Genomic DNA, 16,197 nt, shown 5'->3' with positions numbered 1-16,197 from the left:
GGGGAGATATCCCGACGGGAGTCGGGGCTTCAATATCGACCCTCGCTGCGCTGAACGGGGCGATGTTCCGACGGGAGGCGGGACGCTATATCGTCCCTCGCTGCGACTGTTAGGGAAGATATCCCGACGGGAGTCGGGGCTTCAATATCGACCCTCGCTGCGCTGAACGGGGCGATGTTCCGACGGGAGTCGGGACGCTATATCGTCCCTCGCTGCGAATGAAAGGGGAGATATCCCGACGGGAGTCGGGGCTTCAATATCGACCCTCGCTGCGCTGAACGGGGCAATGTTTCGACGGGAGTCGGGACGCCATATCGTCCGTCGCTGCGAAGCGACTGTAAGGGAAGATATCTCGACGGGAGTTGGGGCTGTACATAAATTATGTCCGCATTTTTCTTGAAATTTTTAATCCCCCTCCCATTATCCAAGTTTGTCTGTAAACCTGGAGGCGATTTAAAAATCGCTCCTGGGAGGTCTTGAGGGAATTTAATGTCTATGGAAAACTGGCCCCTATTTAAGTGTTTAAGTACCACCTTGAAGAAATAGGCGGCCGGATGGCCGAGAGGTCAAGGTGGCAGCCTACCGCTCTGGGGGACCCGGGTTCGAATCCGAACGGATCGAAAAAAATCCCCAGGAATTTTTCGGAGGGTGGTCTGTTCGGATATGTCGGACCCCGTCCCTCACCACCCGGCGGCCCCATTGTGGGCCTGGCCGAACCCATAATGGGCTTGCAAAAAGAGGCCCTCTTGTGCCCACAGGGCGGAAAGAGTTTAAAAAAAAACCTTGAAGAAATTGGAAAATTCCACGTGTCCAGGCACAAACCCACGACCAGTGTTTTCTTGTCAGAAAATAAGCCAACATTCTAACTAATCCAGTGAAGGGACAATGTGCTTAGACAAGATGGCACAATCCAAGAAGTCTTAACGGGTAATAATTTATCAGTAGAATTTTAAAAAATTTAGGAAAAAAAAAAATGAAGAATTTTATCATTAAAGTTATAGACGTCAATACATAGAGGATTAAAAAAATATTGTAATTTATTTACAAAACTACAAAAAATACAACAATTCGTACAAAGCAGAAGCTACTGCTTACACTTGGAGATGGGCTGCAACAAATCGAAGCATCCTGTTCCTCCGGAAACCACGTGACCTACGACTAATCTCGAAGAGGGCGATCTTAATTGTTCCTTGGCTCCTAGAAAAATACACGAGTTTTAAAATGGCACGAAGGTAAAAGGGTAATTCGGATACTAAATTGTCCTTACCGGCGAGAACGGCGGAGTTTAGGAATTTCATGGTGGTCTCGAAACTCATCTGCTGCAGGGGCGAAGAAGAATTCTCCATTCCCACGCGGTTGCAGGGTTTGTAGGCGCCGTCGAACGTCATGTAGTCAGCAATCAGCAGCAGGTGTCTAGGGTCCACTTCGATTCCATACACGGCAAACACATTTTTCACCTCCTACCAGAACAAATTTGTGTTTCATCATAATTGCTTTGACACTTCTGTCGAGTTTTCAACATAAAATATTCATTTAGTCCGACCCCACACGAAATACGATACGTGATCCACCCCCTATCTCCCCATTTTCTTGATCTTTACTGCCAAAATTTATTGGCATCGATCTAATAAACAAACCTCCCTGTAAAATTTCTGAAATTTTCGACAGAAGGCACGGGAGTTATTAAGCTTCAAAATGGACGAACAAAATCGTGCCCCCCACACACTGCAAAAAAAAAAATTTGGTTTTTTTCTCCATTCCCTACGTTTCAATGCTCCCAATCCCGAAAAGGTAAAAATCTTGTGGGGGATCATTTTTTGACCAATGGCCACACTTTTCCTCTGTTATATATAGCAGCGAAGAAATTAAGAAATTATAAAAATGACATACCTTTACTATGGCTCTGGCAGCTGCTTCAATTCCGTAAGTCCTGCATATGGCGTGAATGTCGTTACTGTAGATGCGGTTCACGTCCAAAATATTTTCGTATTTAAACAATTCCTAAACAAACAAAATCGTAAATTGTTAAAAACATTGGTGGAATGAGCATTGCTGCTCATTCCACCTCTGCTGCCATAAAATATCTTACACTTTCAGGCCATTTTTTACTACTGTAAGCATTGTATTCTTACTGTCATACTTCCCTTTAATCTAAACTACAACCGGTTTTGAATAGTTTGGAGTGGTTTGGCCATGCCGTATGAGCAAAATATTGTTACGATGAAATATTTGAGATTTAAAATTGCAGTACCTGAATGTTGACGCCTTCGGTCTTGATCATTTTTCCGCTTCCGCCTTTGGTGTCTGTGTCTTTCACCACAAATGCCCTGTTGATGCCCGGAGTCTGATAGACGATGGCTTTGGCAGCCTCCTCTTCCATTAATGTGGTCATGTCCAATTTGTTTTGATTTAATGCAAGCTTTCACAAATAAAGAATTCAAATTTGAGTATTATAAACTCTCTACGTAATACTAAAAAATTTTAAATGCCCAAGAAATTTCCAAATGAGATAATTTTCTCACCTGTACAGTTATCTTGCACCACAGCTCGGATTCTGTGTCAAAATCGTAGTCCACCAGCCAAGAATGCATCATTAACACTTTCTACAGAAGTAATTGAAAAAGGTAATTAATTGAAGAAAATGTTAAATTACAGTATTTGTAAGCTATATATACATAATCAATGCTTTTGAGGTATGGTGTTGGAGACAAATGTTTGTGCATACATTCAAAAATATCATTAGTAAAACAAAAGCACAATGTGGCAGCTCTCGTATTTTGGTCATACAATGCAGGCCAATTTCCCCAGAGATAACATTAATGGATGGCATGGTCAGTGGGCTGAGAATAAGAGGACACCAAAGAACACACTGGCTGGACACAATCATGGCTGACAAATATGCACACGAAAGAACCAATCCAAGATAGGGAAGCATGGAGAATGACAATCCTTAGGGTGATCGAAAGCAGACTTCTACCAAATAGTTAATTTGTCATCGTACATACATAATACATTATGCTAAAAATACTTTATGCAGCAAAAAAACTACTTTGAGGCTTGTAGAACCTTATGCACTGGATGCACTTTGACAATCATTTCAGATCTTCCATTGTTCTTTGATGCCACCTCTCATGCAGACTGATCAAATGACTGCAGCAGAAACCCACTTGCAGCCATGCGTATTCCGTGCTAGGAGGCACTTCTAGACACGTTCCCAGACATCCAGACACATGCTCTAACTTATTGCATGCATTGCATTCAAGATATCCTAACATTTGCCAAATGTTTTAGACATACCACATATAATATAATTAAAATAGGAATGCAGAAGAGGAAGATTGTCTTTGCAGCTTTAAACTTCTGTATTCTGAAAATGATTCAATCAAAAACAATATTTTTAGAGCTCACATGGCTCTGCTAAATTCAATAAAGCCATTCAAGTGTCAAAATATCATTTGTATTGTATACAAAATGATATTTGGCAGATGTGTGTATGTATTATACTGTTTAAGTATTGGGAAAACCTGTAGATTAATCAATATAAATAAATAGCTAAGTTTACTTACTCTTATTCTCTCATTTTTTATAACATCTGGAATTTTTTGCTTGGAATGGGATATCTTTTCTATTGGTGTCATTTCTTCATTTTCCTCCTCTTGTTCTTGTTTTATCTCTTGATCATTGTCTTCAACTTCTATAATTAGATACGAAAAAAATTTTAAACTTTTTTTGTTTTAATTTCATAAGAAAATAAAAAATATATTTTGAAGCATCCCGAGTATTGTTTGACTACTTTTTAAATTTATAAGAGCTATATCTATATATATATATAAAAATGGACGTGTGTGTCCCTATATTTTACTTTTCAGCCAAAACTACACATCGCACGTGAATGGTGTTTGTATGTGGTAGTAGCCCCAAGTCTCCGTTCGTGCACTATGGTAGTTGCGTCTCGATAGCTATCAGGGTGCGGGAGATATGGGCTTGAAAGTGGTTGAAAGTGAAAGATTTTCTATTTCAATTTTAAAAATTTTCGAATTCGAATTGGTTCGATTATAGAACGATTGTAAACGTTCCAGAAATTTGATCAAATTGAAAATAGTTCGTTTGACTGGACGTAAAAATTCTCTAATTAGTCTGGAAACAGGGGACCTAATTCTTGCATTCTGTGAAAAAGGGTAAGATTGGCTATAATGTAATTATCTTAATCTTCACTATCGTTACTTTTTGCCCAGTGAAGCAGGTCCTTGCAGCTAGATTCTAGATTACTTAGAAAAACAGTCTTTTATACATAAAAAAAAACTATATTACATACAAATGTACGAACAAATAAAAACCCAGGTCCTTGCAGCTAGTGTTATATATATATACAGTTGACCCCCTATAACATGGGTTCCTATAGTTCAGATTCCTATATCATGGCGAAAAAATTGTGGCAGTATTCATACAAACATGCTAAAAAAAACTCCTATAATTCGGTAAAACGTCATCGCCGACTCGTGTCGCAACAGGATTGCACAAACTGTTGAGTTTAAATGAGCAGCGGACCTACCAAAAACCAATTATTATTTAATGTCCATAAAAATTATATTTATAGTAATGATGTCTTTAAAGTTCAGTGAATTTTTTGCAAAAAAAAAATTTATCAGGAAGCACGCGAGTGCCATTCGATGACAATCTCCACGACGAAAACTTAAACAACGGCATAGTCTAACAGTGCACACTCGGTAAGTAATCCTACAATTTTTTGTTTATAGCATAGTTTATATGGATTATCCCCAAAAAATTATATGTATTTTAGAAATGTTGAGTTGAATTAGTCTAGAATCGATTAATTTTATGGAAGAAACCTTTCAAACAGTTGTAGCCAGTAAACTGCATACATGCCGGGCTGTGATTGGCTGGACTCCTAGAAGCTGGATTCATAAAAACAGGAACGTATCTACCGTGTTATAGGGGGGTTGACTGTATATATATAGCTTTGAAATACTTTTGGATATGCTGAAAAGTCTACTTTGTATGCATATGGGTGAGTGTGATAGTGACAGAACAACAACTGGCAAAAAGCCACTTAAGATGATCAGAGAATTGGTCTACCACTGTAGGGACTTGACCAAATTTGAGCAATCAAAAAAGCCCAGAAATTTTTTGGGAATGGCTCTTCTTGGATACATTGGACCCCATCCATCACTGCCTGGCTGCCTCATTGTAGGTCCAAAGAAAAAAAAAATCCAGCAATGAATTGCATAACTTTCCCAGCTATTATGCAATTTTATTTCAAAAATAACTTTTATAATTTTAATTACAATATAATTTAATAAAATTGTGTGGAGTGCCATCTGTTATGAGATTGTTATAAAAACCTTTTCATATTTTTAATTACTATAAAATGGAAAATGTCTAATTTTTAGGGTTGGTATTAGTTTTATAAAGTATAAATGCTAATTTCAAGTAAAATAGTCATTAAGTCCCGCCCTATTGGAGATACATACAACCCCTTTATCTCCCGCCACCTTGACCTTTAACCACCAAACTTTAATAGCATCAATGCTCCTCATATATAAGCCACCATGCCAAATTTTATTACTTAATCTTTACATCCTGAGATATTAAATGAAAGAAACACCAACACCCACATATCCACAGAATTTCTTTTGCCATTTTTTTGACTTTTTTGGATTCAGAAGGTCTCAAAACATGAAGATTTGCAAAAAAACTCAGAGGGTCAAATTTGACATGATTTCAATACTCTCCCTTGTTTTGTATACATAACAGCCAGGAAAGTAAAAGGATCCACAGAGCCAGGGAAAAATAAGATGCAAAACAGAGTTTGACAAATATGTAATTCTGTCCAAAATTTAAATATATTTGTTGCTCTCCCCATTAATTATAAATTTCAAATGTACTAAAATTGATGAGTCAAAATTATTGCCTCAAATCAATAGAGCAAAAAAACCTTGTTTTAACACTACTGTAGTAAAACTTTTATTTTAATGCAGACACATTTTCATTCTAGTGATAGGTCTGCTTCAGACATATAAGGAATGTAAAGGAGGCTATCACCAGGTCAAAAACATTTGTCTGTATTAAAATAAAACTCCTGCTAAAACAAGGATTTTTTGGTGTGTTGATCAATTAATCCAGTTTTAGAAGTGTTAGTGAGTAGTCATTGTCTTGGAGAATTCTTTTTCTACCGTCTCTCTACATAAGAAAGCAAAGAATGCATTCTAGTGATCAAAGTGCAACTGTTGGCTTTGGATTTAAGTAAATTCAAATTATATATGTGCGATTCAAACGTTCGGCAACAAGTTTCCAATAAGTAGGACCAGCCTTTAAATCAAGTCACTAGCCAATGGGTTCGAAGAAAAAGCTATAAATTAATATTGTCCACAAATTCATCCATTTGTTCAAACCAATATTGGTCCCATTAAAAATCTATTCAAAGAACAAGAGATTTTAATCAGCATACATCTGCAGATAGTACCAATTTATAATTCTATAAACATATTGAATTATTTATTGTGTGACAGTTTCCTACAATTTCAGAAAATTAGAGATATAGTAGTAGTCAATGGCTGTCCTTACAAACTTATAAAGACTGAATTAGTATAGAAAAACTTGTAGAGACCCAACAGTAAGTCGGCACAGATTCTTCTCGGATTGTATCTAACCTCATTTAGAACTCAACTCTCTTTGTGGATGGAAGGAGGGATTTCATAAAGAGAAGACTACTTAAACACAATTAACGTAATCCTGCATCGGTTAGTCAATTTCATTTGGAATACTGTTTCTGATGAAAACATCAAATATTAAAACTACATACATGTTACACAATTGCACTCCTCCCCAATTTGCCATAATTCTTGCATTCACCATAAATATCTTAATTTTTTTACTCAAGATAGTAGAAGTCTAATTACACAGGTAATGAAAATTCTATCTAGAATTGTCTAGGATGTTTGTCTTTTTGTTAGATAGAACCAGACAACGACAAACTAAATTAGTCACAAAACAGACATGTCAATGTAAATTTTATGCCAGACAGTGCAGAAAAGATCTACAAAATGTCAATTTTCTTGCTAGTGATATGTAGCATTACATAATCTAACTATATTTACAGAAACATAAGTTGAGATCACAAAAAATAGGATAACACGCTTAACAATGGTTTCAAGGAAGCAATTTGGTAACAAAAGCCTGGATCTATTCTGTCATGTTGCAGAAGTTTATTTCGTACCTGACATTTCGTCGGCCGGATTAGCCATTCTTTCTTCTTCTTCTGGTTCTTCGTATTCCTGCTCTTGATCGTGTCTGGACCGGTGTTTGGCCGACGTCGTGTCTCCATCCCCCTCCTCCTCTTCAGAACTCTCGCCCTCTTTGTCGTCCTGTATTGGTTCGTCAGAATCATTACCCCATCCAGCTTTAAAATTTCTGGTTCCTCTCTCAGTTGATACAGGTCTACATAAAAACCGGGGCAATTAAAATAATTCATGTTCAACTAACAAAAAAATTAAGCTTTGTTTATTATATTTGAAATACTTTACTTAGTTTCGGCTAAAATCTTCAACTTTTTCTTAATTGCATGAACGATCTGTTTTGTAAAACTGCTTTCCATAAATTTCAAAATCGAAGAAGGATTTACACAAAAATCTCTCTTATAAGCTTTATACGGAAGAAAAGTGAAGTGAATGCAATAACTTCTGCTCCTTTCACTAAAATCATTTTAAAAACTGATTTTAACATACATTTCTAAAGAATTATATCTAAATTTTAAAATAAGTTATCAAATTTTTTTACATTTTGACAATTTCAAAGATAAAATTACAAATATTATGCTACAAGTAGTCAAATCTAGTTTTATGTCACGAAAGGCCCTAGGCAAGCATAGATTTGCGAGACCTCTTTTAAATATAATGTAAAAAATGTATTACACAATATTTAACATTGTAAAGTTCAGTACTGAAAATTTAATAGTAGCATCCTAGCTACTATTAAATTTTCAGTACTGGGCCAATTGACAGTGCATTTGAGATTTAATCTTGGGAAGCTGAGTTAAATGAATAAAAAATTTTTTATGCGAATTCAATAAAATTCCCACCGTATGTGGCTGCCAATTCATAAATAGTATAGAAACAGAACCCATGACACAATATAAATAAGAAAATTAATTTTAACTAGAATAAATTTTTGGAAAATTTATCAGTTTCTTCTTTTTTACTTTGGGGAGTGCCAGGGTCCTTGGTCCACCTCCTGGGTGCCCCACTAAGACCAATACAAACATATATTTGTGTGAAATGCCCCAAAAATATAAGATCTTAAACAAAATCCTACATCACCTGTGCCTAAAACTTTCACCGGTTAAAACGATTCTCTTCGTCTCCTAATTTTTAACTCCGCATTCCATTAGCTCTCAAAAAGGGTTGTGTGTTTTTGTGCATAAGAATGGTTTACATCTTTTTGTCAACATTAATAACAATAATCTTAATTATTGTTTTATTTTATTTTGCTCATATTAATTTTCACTTTAAATATGCTAATTAGTTAAGATATGTGTTTTAAATTTTAAACAAGAGAAGAATTTAAGATGATATATTGTAATAAGTTAGAACAAGTTCTTATGCTTAAAATTTAAAATATGAAACAGTTATTGTACCTTGTTCCTCAAACTTTCTTGTGGATCCAACAACAAAACAAATTTTTAAACACCAATATGCGCAAGTGATGACACAGTAATGAATACAGCACAAAGACAGGAAAATGAAAAATACAAATTTTACAGTCTGTGTTCAACATCCACATTAACACTGCACACTTCCTATTCACTCTTTTCAAGTATACAAGATGTTCTTTCATATTAAATTGATTATCCTCTATGACTTTGTAAATCACTTTTTCCATACCACACATCATTTGAGATGGGAGCACTGACTTCCATATTTTACCGCTGGGAGTGCCACAAGTAGTCCTCTCTCTTAGTGCATAGTCACTTTACTATAACTATATGTCATATTCATAAATTGTAGCTATCTGTGAACATATGAAGACTTTACTATGATCACTGTAAACAGTATGTACACTGTAAAGTTTAATATAATACTCTTCACTTGAATTAAACTTTGAAATAATAAATTATATATTGCTATTCAAACAGCAACATTAAAGTCACAAACATTAATGGCAAAATACTGATATATATAATTAATTTAAATTTTATAAATTGTATAAAGAATTTAAGATGGTTATGCTGTAAGACATTAGTCTATTGCCACTGGAGATCCACATTCCAACTCAGTTCATATATTCATAACTAAGTGGATGCCTAGAAGTGGGGACATCATTTCTCGTCTCTCACTCATGCTGGTAAACAGTAATACTTTTAATACATACACAGTTGGTGACAGGCCACCATTTAGGTTTATTAATTGATTTTAAAGTATGAAAATATTCCATTTCTATTAATAATCACTTTTTCCTAGTACAGTTGCGATGATCTTTCAATTTGATACCAATTCCAGTTTTTAAATAAAGCTTTAAGGCTTAAAATTACTCAAAGAAATGTCGCATTTGAGATTAAGAGAGTCTGAAGACAAGAAGAATACGATTTGAAAGTATTAAAAGTTTCTTTTCGTAGAAATCAAAAACAAAACTTAAGAAATTTTCTTTGTTGGTTAATAATCTATATATATATATAAATGGATGTGTGTGTGCCTATATTTCACTCTTCAGCCAAAACATCACACATGAATGGCATTTGTGTGTGGTAGTAGCCCCAAGTCTCCCATCATGCACTATGGTGGTTGCATCTCGATAGCTATAACAGTGTGGGAGATATGGGGGTTGAAAAGTGGTTGACTTCGAAAATGTGTAACAATGAAAGTGTTAACAACAGAAGTGTTAAGAGTAAGCAGCATGCAAGATTTACAGGCGCAGATGTGATTTTTTTGTGTTTTTGCAAGAAATCGAACATATTTTAGACCCATGTAAAAATTCTCTAATTAGTCTGGAAACAGGGGACCTAATTCTTGCATTCTGTGAAAATGGGTAAGATTAGCTATAATGTAATCTTAATCTTAAATGTTTTCAAACAGTCCAGGACCATTATGTGTGAGAAGTGGGGATGGCTTTTGGAGACGTGTGATGCACATGCTTCAGTTGATTTTTCATTAGTAAAAGCATATGAATACCAGAAAAAGGTAGAAAGTGAAAAGTGAATAGTGAAGTGTGAAAAGTAAAAATATAAAAAACAATGTCAAAGTGTAAGAAAAAATTTTTGCAGTTTCGAATCATGTCGAAACAGAAATAATCAAACAGAAAAGCAACTTGAAAATTATAGGGAAACACATCAAATCAACGAAAGATTATGTAGAGGAAGATAAACAGTCTTTTATGTAAAAAAAAAAAAAAACTATATTACATATAAATGTACGAACAAATAAAAACCCAGCGAAGCGAGTACTTGCAGCTAGTTCTATTATAAAAAATCCAATAATAAGTTGTGTGACATTAAAAAACTTGAAATTGTGCGAGATGTCATCTGTTGAGATTTTATTAAAAAACTTTTTTTATATTATAATTAATTATTATAAAATGGCAAAAAGTTTAATTTTGAGGATAGAGATGAGTTTTATAAAAAAAATTGCAAATGCCAGTAAATAAAATCTAAGTCCAACGCCACTTGAGATACAACTTCCTCTATCTCTCCATCCTCTCAACCTTTAACCACCAAAATTTAATAGCATCAATCCCCCTAATACACAAATCTCCCTGTAAAATTTCAGAAACTTTTAAATAAAAGGCACAGGAGTTATTAAGCTTCAAAAACAGGTGAAGAAAATTTTGCTCCCCCCACACATAACGTAACGTACAGAACCTCAACTTTTTTTGTATTTATAGACCAGTGATTCTCAAACTTTTTTTCGTCACGGTACACCTCTGATAATTTAAAAATTTGGCGGCACACATGGTTACTTCAGTAAGTACCACAGGACAACCAGTGACTTTTAAACGCAGTTGGTTATTTAGGCCATGTTTTTTAAATGCCTTGGTAACTACTGGCAGTTACCGGTAACACCAGTTACAATTTCCAAATGCACCCTAGGAAGGTAGAACTAATTGAACTACTTGTATGACGTCGCTTATGTATGGGTATTCGCAGTGGCGACACATTTCAAAAATCTCGCGGCACACTAAAGTGCCATGGCACAGTGGTTGAGAATCACTGTTCTAGACATTTCAAGGTCCCAAAGTCCAAAATTCTAGACAGTCAAAAAATGACTGCCTAGATTTTTGTTAAGAATTTACCTAATGAAATATCAGAATATTTTTCATACAACAACTTTTGTACGAACTAGTTAAATGGAAATGTTTTGGGAGTATATAAATTGTGTTTCTATAAAGTCTATACTTATGATAAGTACACCTGCTGATTAAAATGACAATTTATGCATTATCAACTGCTGAATGATGAAAATGGTAACAGCATTTACCTACTATTCTGAGAGATTTGGCTTCCAGCCTGAATAGAAATCTCAAATTTTTGTAGGTGATGTAATATGAATAGAATAATCAGTAAATATTTACTATGGTTTACTGGTTATGCCACTCACATTAAATCCCTAAGGACAGAAACACACACATGGATATTTTTTCACATGGAATTATTTTGACAGGGAACTTGTAAATGTGTGTCAAAATGAAAAGTGAGTGTACTGCCTCCACATGAAGAACTGTTAGCACATGGAAGTCTGTACCAAAATTTCCGAGCAAAACTCACGAAGTGTCCTAGTCCCAACTTCTACACAATAAATATCTGTGTGTACATACTAGTGCAGAATTTCACATCTAATTTTATGCACAAAAATATCCATCTGCATATTTCATCCCTAAGGTCATATTTTTCATACAAATTCAAAAATATCATACATTTTCTTACATTTTGCAAACATATTTCGAAATAATTTTAATAATTATATCATCTTGGCATAAACAATGTGCAGATTTCAAACAAGACTATAATAAATTAGTGTACAATATACTAAATTTCACATAGCCACAAGAAACACAAAACCCAAGACCTCAGTGCTTCAACAGTATGACATATAAGCAAAACTACATATAATGAAAGTGTAAATTTCAGGTTAGATAAAACCTTGGGTCTATCTTTTTCTTTGGGAAAGAAACTGAAAAATCATCACCGATCTCAAAATACATTTCAAATACACAATTCTACATACAGATTTTATAATATTTAATATATTTAATCTTGTTAAAATAATTAAATCAATTAACATCTTACCTTTTATCTTTAATTCTCAAAGATTCTACAACTTTTAATTTCTCTAAAACCTATTTAATTGAATAATTTACAGTTATATTTTATCATTAACGCACCAAAGTTTCAATTAAAAATCTTGTATCTGATCTAATCGAATTTGGATACCTGTGCCAAACGAACAGCAGTGAATGCTTTTCTCAATTCTTCGGCTTTTTTTTCAGCATCAGGAATGGGAAGAAGAGGAAGATCCATGCTGGGAGTGGCAATGCTGGTACTTGCAACCATCAATATCTCTCTCAACCTCGGAATACCGAGCGTGACGTTCATTTCGCCTCTTCCAGCAAAGTGAAAAGTGTTGAGTGTCATCTGAGTGGAAGGTTCTCCTATAGACTATAGAATAAGAATTGGATTTAAAAATATGTAAATATATACACATGAATTTGCATTTTTGTACTGAGATTCGAGCTTACCTGAGCGGCTAGCAAGCCAACCGCTTCTCCAGGACTGGCAAGAGATTTTAAGTACTTAAAATATATGAGATTTCTGAAATGCTTTTTAGAAATCCAATCAGATGACCGATTACTATTTTTGAAAAGCGTGCGATTACAAGATATGTAGTTTTCTATGGTAGAATCAAGCTTTTCCGATATTAAGCCAAAATTAGTATCTATCTGCGCCTGAGAAGAAATAGGATCCGGACGCTTCACCCATGGCTTATTATATCTATAGCAGAAAAAAAAATTTATGACAAAAGTTAAGTGCCGATATAATTTAATTAAATTATTAGCAATAGAATGATTATGCAATAAAAATTTTGCATCATTTGATCTGCAGCTTAAGTTTACTTAATTTATAACAAATATTCACAGATTTGTCAAGCCTGTTCCTTGAACGTAAACATCTCATTTGCTCACGTGTTATTTTCGACAACATTGTCAATAAATGGGGAACTTATTGTAAAGTAATAGTTATTTTTATAAGAATAACACTTCTTATTGCTAATAATTTAGTTACATTTAAAACAGGTATTTAATTAAAAAATCCAAATAAAATTCTCAAAATACTTTTATAATGTTTTGCATAACATGTGATACTACCTTTCTTTGTCACCACTTTCCATATCGTGCCATAATTTACACAACTTTTCTTTGGCATGTTCGCATCCAGTTAGATTATTTCTTCCCGGATGCTCAATTCGAAGCTGCTGTAAAAACTCACTGGAAAATTCGGTAAAACCAGAAACTCTCAGATGATGTATGTAATTTCCGTGTCTCTTCGTCCAACTTTTTAACTGGAAAGAGAGACGACTACTATTAAAAACAATAAAAAATATATTTAATCTCTAATAAATGCATGCTTCTTTTAACTTACATCCTTTCTTAGTTTTTTTGACCGTTTGCAATCTAATTTTTCAGTCACTTCTTTTATTTCGGATTCATTCACCGCAGCATGGTAATTTTTAATCAAGGTGGGAAACTGCTTTTCTTTCAGCATTTGCATTTTTAAAATATCTAATCCATCTTCTCCATATTGATACTGTAACATTAAATTATACATAAAAAACATAAATTACTACTAAACTTTTTATAATAATTGATAAAAGCTTAATGTAATAGCTATTACCTGAATAACACTACCGTCACTATCTCTAACTGTTAAGTCATAATTTACTGTGATTCCTTCCAAATGTTTAATAAGACATCTTTGTAAATAACCACTTCTGCTGGTCTTGACAGCTGTGTCGACCAGACCCTAGTAAAGAAAAATGTTAGTTAATTAATATATTTGATTTCAAGCCCTAAACTCAAACCCAAATGGCTACAGTTTAGCACTAGAACTGCAAATGGGGTCATTTCTCACATATTCGCCTGTTTAATCTCGTATAAAATTTGTAGTTATTTTGGAAGAATTTTCAAATTTCATCAATTCCTACAAAATTTTGGTTACCTTTTAGATAAAAAAAAATCTAGTCTGAATAAGCATTATTTTCAAAATCCACACTCATATACCTAGAACTGATAATATGGGTCAGTTTTGACCCTATTGTGTTCTTCTCATTTAGAATGTTTAACCTTTCAGCAGTGGGATACTCAGGTATGATGCTACCCAAAGTAGTGGAGAATAAACATGGGAAATCTTTAAAGTATTTTTCCACACATTTTTTTTTCTCATTACCGTTTCAGAAAAATATTTTGTAAACAGTTATGTCTAGCAAAGAAAAGTCTTTTTTTATTGTTACATAATTCATTTTTTATGTGAATTTTTTTTTCACAGTAGTTTTTGGCAATACCTCCGAAAGAATTTAGCAGATATATCCGTTCCTCACCACTGCCACATGATCGCCCTGGATGTATATATCTGCCCCTCACTATAGAGTGGTTAAAGCTGATTACCCAAAAGGAACTATATTAGGTGTGGTAATATACATTGACATATGCAAGTTCTAAATATTTTCAAAATGTCCAAGCTGAAAAATAGTTCAACATAGAACATGGTCATTTGAACGAAAAAGAATTATGTCTTCTTGAAAACCATTATGTGTGAAAGACGTTTTGAAATGTCTTCGTAATAGTGAAGAAAACCAGTTTGACATAGATGAAGATGATATGCAAGCAAATATTTTGGATGACGACCCCATTTCTGCCAGCAAATCAATTCCCGTGAATGCCAAAACTCTGATAAATAAGACAACATAACAAGAAAACGATCTCAGAAAGGAAGTTGTTCATTAAGTACAAATATTTTTATTGGTTTTAGTTGGTTATTATAAAGTAAAATTTTCAGTTGTAACAAAATAGAATTGGGCGATGAAGTATTTTTTGCTTTATTTGGATTTTATTGTGGAGTATTGAGTTCAATTTAATTAGAATATTTAATTCTTGATGTAGTTTAATTAATATTCTAGGTTAGGTCCCTCGCCTCGCATTACTAACTAAGGTCTCGTGTTTGAGTGGGGGCTCACCATTAATCTGGTCTGGGGGCCCCCGCTTTAAGATATGGGGCCATGACTACAGCGCCTTCAAAATCTATCACATAAGCAAATGTAATGTCTTGCATTGGTAAAGAGGGAACAAAATAGACAATCATGGAATCTGGCTGTACTCCAGATAAATGTTTTCTACAAAATATTAGACGTGAAATACTGGGTTCTATTACTGGCTATGCTGTCTAGTAATATATATATAATTTGTAATTTGTAAAAGAGGGTGAGAGAGCTGTCGGTCTTTTAGCTGACTGACTTAGCTCGTTTAGATAGGAAACGGAAAGAAGGTTCGAAGGTAAGATGATAAGCAGCAAGAGGAAGTTAGATAGATAGGAGAGAGGAAGGAAGTGACCATGGGTTCCATGGGCGCCCGAAACGCCTCAACACACTAAGTAAATCAAAATATGGTTACAAGGTCCAATAATAGCATGAAAACCATATAAACAAAATGGCGCGGCAATACAAACAGTATTCAGGGTTAATGTTTACAATTTATATAAGGTAATATCGAGCAATTAATTAATGTAAAACAGGGGAAGTTATATGTACTGTACATGGCATATACGATCAGGAACCGTCCTTGTTATCTTCGTCTGTTTCACTTTCCGATGTTTGGTGGATTGGACTATTGTCATTCGGTGTTTGTTGCTGTTTTTTGAGGTAGTCCGGTTTTAGTTCTTTTGTTTTCTTGACGAATGTTTGAAGGCTGCACCACAGTCGTTTGGTGGCAAAGATGTCTGCCAGCTGTGGTGGCCATGTTAGTCCACTTGTGATGGTGTCCCTAAAAAATTCTGCTCTATGCTGGTGGAATTTAGGGCAGTGGAACATAAAATGTTCGGCGTCTCCCTCACTTTTAAGTTCACAGTCACATTTATTGTCCGTGCGTTTTTTAAAGCGGTAAAGGTAAGACTGAAATTTCCCATGACCCGTTAGGCATTGG

At 34.6% G+C, this 16,197-nt stretch overlaps 1 protein-coding gene across 1 annotated transcript; it reads right to left on the bottom strand.

Annotated features, from left to right (window-relative positions):
- Nucleotides 1–1,019: 1,019 nt before the first annotated feature.
- LOC111623370 (DNA-directed RNA polymerase I subunit RPA1-like) lies at nt 1,020–14,127 on the bottom strand. The gene is made up of 15 exons (XM_023365921.1): nt 14,107–14,127; nt 13,898–14,026; nt 13,646–13,810; nt 13,372–13,565; nt 12,745–12,997; nt 12,440–12,664; nt 12,296–12,345; nt 7,545–7,712; nt 7,238–7,458; nt 3,567–3,694; nt 2,523–2,603; nt 2,252–2,419; nt 1,891–2,001; nt 1,268–1,460; nt 1,020–1,197 (listed from the first exon to the last, which is right to left on the bottom strand). Exons 1-15 carry the CDS (start codon nt 14,125–14,127, stop codon nt 1,085–1,087), a joined length of 2,220 nt encoding a protein of 739 aa, XP_023221689.1. The 3' UTR covers nt 1,020–1,084.
- Between the last annotated feature and the right edge of the window lie 2,070 nt (nt 14,128–16,197).

Source organism: Centruroides sculpturatus, unplaced genomic scaffold (genome assembly GCF_000671375.1).
Source record: "Centruroides sculpturatus isolate CEXI.00-Female unplaced genomic scaffold, Cexi_2.0 scaffold220, whole genome shotgun sequence".
NCBI lineage: Eukaryota > Metazoa > Arthropoda > Arachnida > Scorpiones > Buthidae > Centruroides > Centruroides sculpturatus.
This window is presented reverse-complemented; position numbering and strand designations above follow the sequence as displayed.

What these genes read in the sequence shown, in the direction of transcription:
- LOC111623370 (XM_023365921.1), bottom strand. Translation starts at nt 14,127, where the DNA reads ATGACCCCATTTGCAGTTCTA. An exon ending in GAAAGTGGTGACAAAGAAAG is followed by an intron (nt 12,998 to 13,371) that starts GTAGTATCACAT and finishes TTTCTGCTATAG; the next exon opens with ATATAATAAGCCATGGGTGA. An exon ending in AAACTCCGCCGTTCTCGCCG is followed by an intron (nt 1,198 to 1,267) that starts GTAAGGACAATT and finishes GTATTTTTCTAG; the next exon opens with GAGCCAAGGAACAATTAAGA.